At 41.6% G+C, this 11,079-nt stretch overlaps 2 protein-coding genes across 3 annotated transcripts in view; one reads left to right on the plus strand and one right to left on the minus strand.

Annotated features, from left to right (window-relative positions):
- TGDS (TDP-glucose 4,6-dehydratase) overlaps positions 1-683 on the minus strand; it is a 22,733-nt gene extending 22,050 nt beyond the window's left edge. The window contains exon 1 of one of the 2 annotated variants that reach the window (XM_003789575.3): positions 471-683. In XM_003789575.3, coding sequence (XP_003789623.1) covers positions 471-556 — 86 coding nt within the window. In that variant the 5' untranslated portion in view covers positions 557-683. The remainder of the gene's footprint in view (positions 1-470) is intronic. The other variant, XM_023513115.1, reaches the window with a different exon arrangement.
- Positions 684-4,597: 3,914 nt separating this feature from the next.
- The window catches only part of GPR180 (G protein-coupled receptor 180), a 28,233-nt gene continuing 21,751 nt past the window's right edge, over positions 4,598-11,079 (plus strand). The window contains exons 1-2 of the mRNA XM_003789576.2: positions 4,598-4,742; positions 7,496-7,654. Of these exons, the coding sequence (XP_003789624.1) occupies positions 4,598-4,742; positions 7,496-7,654 (304 nt within the window). The remainder of the gene's footprint in view (positions 4,743-7,495; positions 7,655-11,079) is intronic.

The raw sequence follows: 11,079 nt of genomic DNA on the forward strand, positions 1-11,079 counted from the left end.
AAAGTTTGCTGAATAAGGGAATGCTTTGTCATAATCCCAAAATCATTTGAGGGGGGAGCCTATATGAACTAGGCCTGTGCATTGTGGGGCTCTCGGCTTGGGGTGCAGGCAGTCGGTGAGAAGCTTACAGTAACGTGTGCGCACTCAGGAGTGACTAGCGGTCAAGCATCTCAGGCCACCAGAGCGCAGACAGGACAGTGCCACGGCGCTCCTGCTCTGGATGGCAGGCGTTTCGAAGTCGCAGTTTCAAAGAAACCACGTCTTCGCAGGTCAGGGAGATAGAGTAGAATGGTCTTTTACCACTAGACACCAAGTCCCTTGAGAGGAGAAAAGTTTAGGTTGAGTATTAGGACCTTCCCCCACGTCAGACCCTTCAAAGTTAGACCCAGACTGTCATAGGCAAGCAGAGCAGCGGGAATAAATTGGGGTTTCTAGGGAGCCACTGCTCGGTTAGCGCCGCCATTACGTACATGAAACCAGCACCTCCGGTCACCAGGACCCGCTTCGCAAAGCCGCTAGCAGGACCCGACGCTTCCTCGCAGGTAGCCGCCGACATCTCCCAGTTCGGCAGTGCCTGGTACCGTAAAGCACCCGTTTGAAGACCGTAAGGAAGTTCCACCGCGACCTTTTGCGACGCGCCTCGCTCGCCCACTACGTTAAAGGGGGCAGTTAGCGTCAGCAGCCGGAGAGTAGTGCTGCCCCGGATTCGGCCCCGCCCACTGGCGGGCTGGGTGCGGCCGGGCGGAGTCACCGCGCAGGCCTGATAGGAGCAGTTAGGGTCGCAGGCCGGTTTGGTTTGGCTCGTTTCCTGGCGAGAGTCACCAGCAAGATGACTCTTATATACATTTATTCATGAAATAATAGACTTTACTTAGATACACAAAAGGTCAGAGTTATGAATGAGGACCTCTTTCATTCTTCTACTACAGCCATCTCTAGAAGTTATGCACCTGTTGAGAATTCCGAGAAGTTGTCTTGCAATGTGAGGTCAAAATTGCAGAATGATCTTTTGCCCTCGTTAATGTTATTACAGACCAGGGCAGGCCTTTCAGTCTTGCTAAAGATATTGCCAACAGGCTAATATCCTTAGATTTTATCCTACTATTCTCCCCTCTGCTCATACTGCCCCGACCTCTCTGGCCTTGCCCTTCCTTAAATTTGCCAAAATTGCAGAATGATCTTTTGCCCTTGTTAATGTTATTACAGACCAGGGCAGGCCTTTCAGTCTTGCTAAAGATATTGCCAAGAGGCTGGTATCCTTAGATTTTATCCTACTATTCTCCCCTCTGCTCACACTGCCCCGACCTCCCTGGCCTTGCCCTTCCTTGAATTTGCCAAGCATGCTGCTTCCTGGGGCCTGCACGCTCTTCCTCCAGATGTCTGCCTAGTTGTTCCTTTTACTACTTTGTCCTCAGCTTGAACATCATCTTATTAGAGAGTTCTTTCTTGAGTACTCCAATTAAAATAGCAAGCTCTACTCAGCCCGGCCCAACCATCTTACCATTCTTTGTTTTCCGTCATAGCACTGAACCAACATTTATATTGATATACTTGCTCATTGTCACTGCTCCATGAGGGTAGGGGATTTGTTTTGTTTTCTGCTATAATCCCAAGTCCCTAGGACCATACCTGAATAAACAATCAGTAAATATTATCAAATAGATTAATGAATATCTTTCTTTCTTCACATAATGTTTTGGCAAAGCTTAAATAAATTGGAAATGCCCAGTGCAGGTAGAAGTATCATCTGTTACAACATTTTGAGGGCAAAGTGGTAATACATATGAAAATTTCAAATGTGCATATATATTCATACCCCCAAATTTCATGATATGTAATATATTTAATTGTTCATTAATACATTGCTTTTAATAATGAAAATTGGACACACTCTAAATGTATATAAAACAGTTTCACTTTTTAAATACAATGGAGTGTTATATAGCTTTTAAAAAGAATGTGCCAATATGGAATAAGGACCGAAACTTAATCTTGTAGTTGATACTATGGCTTTTTCCTGACCAGATTGCCCCTACCACTTATGAAATAACAAAGTAGACTCCCCCATGTAGGCAGGCTGCAGAATAGAATCTGACTCATCCTAGGCCAACTGAAGCTTCCTCTTGGATTTGGAATTGGACTAAGGTTTTCGTATAGTCTGATAGTTATTTTTGAACTCTGAGGCCCTACAAAGTTGGGACTTGTCATGGTAGCCAAGTTCTTGCAAATGAACTGAAAAGCCAAAAAGCTAATTTCAATGAGAAAACAAAGTTGATCAAGAAGAGATAAGAGAGAAATGGAGAGGCCTTACAGCACCCACGGCCTGTGTTGTGGTTCTTCCTCAGGATAGTTTTATTCCTGTCCTTGGTTTACAAATACTACATGTATTTATAAAGGCTTGACTGAAAGGATCCACCCTAAACTATAAATGGAGATTACCTGTGGGTATCAAAAATGGCAGGGAAAGAAGGTAATGGGGACATTAATATTTATTTCATACACTTTTTTTTTTGGAGACAGGGTCTCACTCTGTTGCCTGAGCTAGAGTAAAGGTCTCCCAAAGTGCTGGGATTAAAGGCATGAGTAACCGTGTCTGGCCTTTATATGCTTTTGACTAAATTTTTTTTTGAAGTCAAATAACTTTTATAATATATTTGAAAGTACAATTTTTCTACAAATCCCTAAATATCAATACCTCCAGTATATTCCTTGTCAGCTAGAGATACTGAAAATGCTGGGTATATGATAGGTGTTCCCTCAAGAATTTTTTTCTAAATGGTGAGTTCTGTTGTGAGAACTTGCTTATATGTTATAAAATATGTTTGAATGAAAATGATTTATAGGCTCAACGCCTGTAGCGCAAGTGGGTAAGGTGCCAGCCACATACACCAGAGCGGGCAGGTTCGAATCCAGTCTGGGCCTGCCAAACAACAATGACAACTACAACAACAAAATAGCCGGGCGTTGTGGTGAGCACCTTTAGTCCCAGCTACTTGGGAGGCTAAGGCAAGAGAAACATTTAAGTCCAGGAGTTGGAGGTTGCTGTGAGCTGTGATGCCACAGCACTCTACCCAAAAGAAAATGATTTATATACATTTATTCATGAAATAATTTTGAGCTCCTACTTTCATCAAGACAGGCAGAGTCTCTGGCCAGCTGTGGGGGATTCAGATAAACCAAGAGACATTAATGATACAGTGTGCTAAGTGCCCTAGTGGGGAAGTAAGGGATACCTATTCAGGGGGTATCTAATACACACTTGTGAGTATGAGAAAGGCTTCTTAAAGGGTCTTGAGTGGTGGGGTGAGGTGGCTCATGCCTGTAATCTCAGCACTCTGGGAGGTTGAGGTAGGTGGATCCCTTAAGGTCATGAGTTTGAGACTGGCCTAAGCAAGAGTGAGACCCCCATTTCTAATAAATAGCTGCGCATTGTGGTGGGCACCTATAGTCCTAGCTACTTGGGAGGCTGAGGCAAGAATTTAAGGTTGCTGTGACCTCTGACGCCACGACACTCTACATGGGGAAAGAAAGTCAGACTGTCTTTAAAAGGGGAGTTTTGATAAAGGAGCAAAGGAGAAAAAGGAGGGTGAGGTGGAACCTGAGTGGTAGAATAAGCAATATTCCAGCCAGAGGATCTACCAGTGATACAGGACTAGAGGGGAGAACTTGGAGTGTTCAGCTGACAGTGATAAGGATGGAGATGAGAAGTTTAAAAAAGGAAATTTTAGAGATTTGAGAGCCATATTCTAAAGAGTTTGGGTTATGTACTGAAAGGCCTTAGAAGCAAAGTGGTGCAAATTGCTTTTCCTAAAGCTTTTTGTGGCTGGGTCAAAGAGGGACTGTAACCAATTAGAATTAAGACTGGAAGCAGATCTTGCCTTAGGCCGAGAAAGTGACGGCCTGCAGGGGATCGTGACTGCAGTTTCCTCCCAGCACAGAGGGTAAATCAACTTTTGTAATTGAATCGATTGGCTGAGAGGGCTTGGGGACAAGGAGTCGTGAGAATGCCCAGCTAGCTGGTCCGTTGGGTGATGTAGGAGGGAAAACCCTTGGACATGCAAAGCTAAACGGTTTTGAGACATTCAAGTGGGTCGTATAGGTTATACAGGCACTAATAAAGAAAGGCTAAAACAAGACAATGGTTCTTGCTTCAGGGGAGTTTTTCTCTCTTGACCAGAATTGGTCCCCTCCAGCGTTTCTCCGAACGCCCACGTGTCCCTCAAAGGGCCGAAGGATCAGCGCCTGCGCGTCGTCGTGCATGCGCAGTGCCAGGATGCGCAGAAGCGAGGAGGAACGCGATAATTCTCCTGTAACATGAAGCAACATCCTCCTGGTTCTTCACTAAAAGAATTAAAAAAAAGGGCGGGAACTAGCCAAAAGGCAAAGAAATGACTGGACGCTCGGATCTTCATGTCCCTCCCTCTTAGGACTCTGATTGGTGGTTATCCTTGACTCGTGGCGGACGAGCAGCTTCATTGGCTTTCAGTTTCCCGGAGGCGGGTCCGCGGCGTACGAACCCCCACATCCCCATGCTGACGTGGGTGCCGGTTGCTCAGCGGTTGGGGACTCGGGTGGACGCCCTGAGCGGGCGGCAGGGATGGGGGGTCTGCGGCTGCTGGCTGTGGCTCTTACGTGCTGCTGGTGGCCGCAGGGCTGCCAGGCTAAGACCCTGCGGGGCAGCTTCAGCAGCGCCGCGGCCCGAGACGGTCAGGGCCAGAGCATCGGTCACTTCGAGTTCCACGGTAGGTCTGGGGCCGGGGAGAGGGATGAAGGCGCGCGGGTTCCTGCTGCTGGCCGGCCGGCGGGTCGCTCCTTCCTGCCTCCCAGCAGAGGCCAGGAGCCAGCGGCGCCCGGCCCCTCCCTGCCACGTTGGGCAGCCGGCGACTTCCCCGGCCTCACCTGGACTTAAGCGTCGCCGCAGCCCTCTCCCCCCTGCATCTGCCGGGAGTCGTGGGATGCGTTTGTAGCCAACTGCACTGTTGCTGCTTCGGACAGGCCGTTGACCGCAGCCTCTGGCGATGTCTGCGCCTGAAAGCCCATTTCCATGGCCCTCACGCTCCCCAAGCAAACAAATATACAAATGAGTGGTCTGCTGCGTCTTTCAGGGTCCTACCCCCCCAAAGCACGTTCGCTCAGTCCGGTGTCAGCCAGGTTATATACACGTATACTGTCATTACGTGTGCATTTAAGCTCAGCAACTTAGCTTTACCGTATTTTGTTTTTGAGACTAATTTGATAAAACCTTCGCGGAGCAGAGAGTTTTGGGAAACCAAGCAAAATACCCGATAATATAGTTGTTGTTACTGACAGTTCAGTCACTTGGCCCTTACCTAGTACAGTAATATACGATTGATCATGAGGCCTAGAATGAAGATGATGGAAATGCGTGTAGGGAGTGTCCTGGAAGCGTCTAAAGGCAGAGCTGCATTTGATTCTTAACCATTTGGTCTCTCTCAAAAATCAATAATTATTCCTTCAGTGACTGAATTTGCAATCTATTCTAATTTGGTCTCTTTTATTCACACTGTCAAAATTTAAATGTTTTTCTTCTACATCTTCTTGATACTCTTATTAATTCGATTAGTACTGGTTTCAGATAATGATTTGCCTTGATGAGGTTATGATCTTTGCTTTATACACATATAGTATTAGAACATGCAGCTCTGAAGATCGGACAGAATATTGGCCTAGAAAAGATACTTACAAGAAAATTATAGAAACTAGAAGCTATTTGGTGTGGAAAAGGAGTTTAAAGTATCAGGAAGTTATAGAATTAATGTTATAAAGGCAGGAAAACCTGTTTTCTTTTTTTAATCCGAATTTTTTTTCTTTTGAGACAGTCTGGCTCCGTTACCCTAGCTAGAGTGCAGTGGCATTGTCATAGCTCACTGCAACCTCAAACCCCTAGACTCAGACTATCCTCCTGCCTCAGCTTTCCCAGTAGCTGAAACTACCAGCACACACTACCACACCAGGCTAATTTTTCTGTTTTTTGTAGAACAGGGTATGTTATAAGATTGATACAGAAGGAGCCTGGTTGCACATACCAACTACATTTAAATACATTTTTTGTGTTTTTCTATTTTTTGCTCCGGCTGGTGAACTCCTAATCCCAAGCAATTCTCCTTGCGTTGACTTCCCAGAGTGGTAGGATTATAGCCATGAGCCGTCATGCCCATCCTAGATCTAAAGTTTTCAAGATGGCTGAGAAAAAGAGTGGAAAAAGAGTTCAAAATCCAGTGTGGAACATATTTTGGGTGAATTAAGAAGAACACTGGAAACAGTTTTATTATTATTTTTGGTCAAATTTTCAGTTTCTTACTTGAATATAACCATACTGTGAGTATAGTATAGACAGTGATAGTAGTGTCACTATATAAATGGCACCATCTGGACAGTGCTGGAAAATCTGGGAAGTCTGGGAGCTATGACATACTCAGGACTGCAGCTCATGATTACCTGGTAAACAGAGGAGAAACATGTACTAAGTCCAGATTTCTCAAGACAAATTTGGGACAGGGTGCTTTAAGTATATTCATTCTCTTTCTCATACGTGCATATTTCCATATATATTTACTTAATCAATTTTCAGTAAATTCCAATTCAGTAAATAATAGTATAAAAACTACACTGAAATAATGATCTCTAATTCAGAATGCAATTTAAGGTGTTAATAGAGTTTTACAGTCTCTCTTAAGACTCAATAATTTATAATGTAATCAATTTATGTAAGAGTCTTAGCCATTCTTTAATATATACTATGCCTTTAAATTTATTTAAAGTGTTCAATCAAAGTGAGAATTTATAGTAAAGTAAAAAACAATCTGGGAGAATAGAAGAGTTTAAAATGAAAAACAATCTCCTGCTTGACCTCTCCTCACCAGAATTTCTTTCCCTGAGGGCAACTACTTTTCACTGTTTCTCTTCTGGGCCTTAAATGTAGTTGGTATGTGCAACCAGGTGCTTTCTGTATTAATCTTATAACATACCTTCTGAAGTTCTATTGTAAAAGTCACAGATATCAAATTTTGTTTCAGGTGTAAAATGTCTACCCCTATTTAAACTTTCTTGCTATTAGCTATGCTTATTTTTTATATTAAAAGTATACTTAAATATTAACAGCTATGTTATATTGAAATCAAACTTTGCTAGGATATTTTTGTAGATTATGAATGACTATAAAAGACAAGTGTGTAAATGAGACAATTTTATTACAATGAATGTCCAAAATACCCGAGATACTGCTATTTATTCAGTGAAATGTTATCAGTCACCAGCTGAATCATAAGGAAACACCACACATTAATTTGAATAATCTCTTAGACCTTCATCTGAATATAATGTTCATTTTAATGCGATTTACCCAGCTAAGTGAGATTTAAGAAAAATTTTGCTCTTTAAATTTCCATTTTGATAAGTATAGGTGTTGAATTGTGCTACCATCTCAGTTTCATACAAGACTAAACTAGTTGATAATTTTTGTGTTAATGCCCAGGTGACCATGCTCTTCTGTGTGTCAGAATCAACAACATAGCAGTAGCTGTTGGAAAGGAAGCTAAACTCTACCTGTTCCAAGCCCAGGAATGGCTACAGCTTCAGGAAAGCAGCCATGCTCATAGCTGTAGTGAAAAATTATCCAAAGCTCAGCTGACAAGTGAGTATATCTTTTTTTCTTTGATCATTAGATACATTTTTTTCCCTTGTTAATATTGAGGGGTGGTATAGAATGTACATACCAAGAGGTTTCCAGACAGCATTTATCACATTGTAATAACACTTTCTGTAAGTATGTTTTAATCTGAAAACTGTTGCCTTGTTCAAAACACAGAATGTGTTTTCACCCCTCTTAATCATTTGCATTTTTGGAACAATAAAGGCATCCTTTCCTTCATTCTGACGCCGTATAGTAAGTATAATTCATGCCAATATGGCAGATGTGTTTCAACCTAGGAGCAGCACAGAGTGAATGAGAACGTTTGTTGAATGCTTATTATCTGCCAGCACTAAGCTAAACACTAAAAACGTATTATCTTAGTTAATTGTATAGTTTAGCCCAAGTAAAGCTGTTTTATAGCATGTCATTGGAACATGACACTTAGTCATATGTGACCATATATGTCACTTGGGATGTACCAGTACCATGTCATTTGTAAACCTCTGGGTTTGCCTCTAGAGAGACTCTACTTTTTTTGTCCTAATCTAGTGACTTAAATCCATGATTTCATTTATTGTCATCACCATTATCGAGGTGTTGGCCATCCCGAGTGAATGCAAATATTTTGTAATATAGAATTGAAGAACATGTAGCATTCTACTCACTTTATTCTTTGGAAGTTAACTGTTTATAGGAGACATTAGGAATTAGAAGCATGTACGAGAAAAAATAGGAATTATCCCTTTCCCCCATTTTCCTTATTATTCAGAGACTCATCCCTACATTGAACACGGTAAGCTCTTTTAGTCTTGTCCAGTAAAACACTTCCATTTTTAAACATCCAGTCTTGATCTTTGCAACTCTCTGATTGTCTCATAAGGCGGCTAGCCAGTATAGGGTAAGAGTAGAGTTCCTCAACCTTTATTATTTATTATGGAGATCTTTTGTCTAGATATGTGAGATGACATTGAAGTATGCTGAAGAGATCTGAATGATTGGATTCAGATGTCGAAGAGGCAGTAAGTTGTTTACTTCAACCCTGAATTTCAGAACTTATCTGGGAAATTTGTACAGATGGCCATTATTAGTTATCTTGTCCTTTCTATATCAATTTGCTCATCTGGGTGTTAGACACATGTTTGTAAGATCCAAACCAAAATCACTGTCTTCTCCGTCCCAGCCTGGCCTTCTTCCTGTGTTCATGTTTCACAAAGTTGCACCCCTCCCCATCCAGTAAACAAGTGAGAAACCAAGGAGTCTTCAACACTCCCCTCTCCAACCTGTCTATCCCTTTCGGATCTATTCGTGAGTCTTCCTTCCCCCACCACGTTATTCCAAGCTGCTATAAACTCTTGATTGCTATTTCTGATAGTGTCCTGTCTGGTCTCTCTATAGCCACACTGCTCCCACTTCTGTGACCAGATTTTTCTAAACAGCAGATCTGATCATGCTGCATTTACTTCCTTTAAATACTTGACCAGTTTCCCACTGTTCTTAGGATAAAGAGAGGCCTTCTTAACCTGATGGGGAAAGCCAGCATAGACTGGTGGCTGCTTAGCCCTCCAGCATCATCTCACAGTATTGCCTTCCTCCACTCTCATTTTATTCGCAGTGCTAAATTTTTTTTTCCATGTTACCCTGGGCCTTGGCACAGGCATTTCCTTGTTGTCCCCTCCTTGGCTCCTCCCACTACTAAGTTAACTAACATGACTTCTATAGCCTCTTCTATTCCTGCACAGCACTTACCATAATTATCACTCTACCTTTTATTTATTTGTTATAAAATCTATCTGTAAGGCTCTTTTGGTCCATTCATTCCCTGAGCAATTCCACTGTTTCATGTACTGTGTTAGAGGCACTGAGATATCAGTGACCAAATACTGGCACTCTCTCAGTCCTTACTGCAAGTAGGGGGGACGAGAATGAATCAGGTTATAAATAAATGTGAAATTGCGTACGGTGCCAGCCCCATATGCCAGAGGTGGCGAGTTCAAAACCAGCCCTGGCCAAAAAAAAAAAAAAAAAATTATGAGTGGTGAAAAAGTTAACAGAGTGAATAAAACTTCTGGGCAGCGACTGTGGCTCAAAGGAGTAGGACGCTGGCCCCATATACCAGAGGTGGTGGGTTCAAACCCAGCCCCAGCCAAAAACTGCAAAATAAATAAATAAATAAAAATAAACGCGAAATTGCAATTGTGATTCAGTACTATGAGTGCTAATTACATGGTACTATGAGAATGAGAATTTACCCTAGTCCTTAGTTTAGTATTTACTAAACATTTGTAGAATGAATAGTCAGTCAGAGAGTAGCTTGTGGGGCTTTTGCTTAGGAGGTTGTTTGCTTTTTGTGTTTGGCAACTTAAAGACTTTTTCTGTCTCCAGTGAAAATTTATCAGGCAGTTTAACGATTTGAGCCGTAAGAGTATCAAATTGTTCTCTTGTATCATATGGTCAATATCACATCATATACTATATACATTTGCAAAAACATCATTTGTCTGTCAGTTATGTTCCTGCACTCCCGGAACTTCTGAGACTGTGTGATGTCATAGGAAGGCAACAAAACTGAGTATCACTACTACTAATGTGTAACAAGTTCTTGGTATCTTTGAGCCTTGCTGTATGTTGGACTAGGTTTGTGTAAGGTACCTGACAGTCCTATAATGCTGCGATTCTAACTCTTTAGGATGAAAAGGGTGGAGTTGCTTATATACGGGACCATAACTTAATGCAACTTCTTGCCACTGTTCTTTTTCTGTTCTCCCTTCTTCATCTGTATTCTGTTGAGTGTCGGGGATATCCTTTGGAATTATGGAATGGAAGATAGCAGGACACAGGAATTTTCGAAGAATAAAGCTTGTTTTATTAAATTTTGAGATCTGAAATAAGTACTGACTTCTATATCTTTTCTATACATACCACCAATTTTTCTCCCAATAACAAAATACCAATCTTAAGAAAATCTGTCTTTAACTTTCATATATTAGTTGTCATTTTCATAGTATGTTGTTACTCAGGAGCTTAAGTGTATTGAAACAAGAAGCATGTCCTTAAACTCATGACAGTAGAATAGTACCACATATTTTAAAATAATTACTTGTAGGAAGTTCATTTCCTGGTTATTAATGAGACTTTTAGGAATTAACAGCCTTTTGCCTATTTGGTAATTAACTCATTAACTTATGCCTAGCTCTACTTAAAACCCAAGAGCTGCTGTGCGCTGTGAAGAGATTAGCAGATTTGAAAAATCTCCTGGTGTCAAATGTTGACTTCTCCAAATTAATGTTTGAGAATTTATTTTTCACTCTTCCTATGTTTTCTAAGGTCATAAAACATTTTTTTTAAATGCTAAAAATGACTTTGTAGGTTTTTAGAGCAAGCAAGCAAGATATTTAAAGCACTGAGAATGATGAGTTTGTATCTTT

The sequence above is a fragment of the Otolemur garnettii genome, unplaced genomic scaffold (assembly GCF_000181295.1).
Source record: "Otolemur garnettii isolate 467f Iridium unplaced genomic scaffold, OtoGar3 scaffold00034, whole genome shotgun sequence".
In the NCBI taxonomy this organism is placed as follows: Eukaryota; Metazoa; Chordata; class Mammalia; order Primates; family Galagidae; genus Otolemur; species Otolemur garnettii.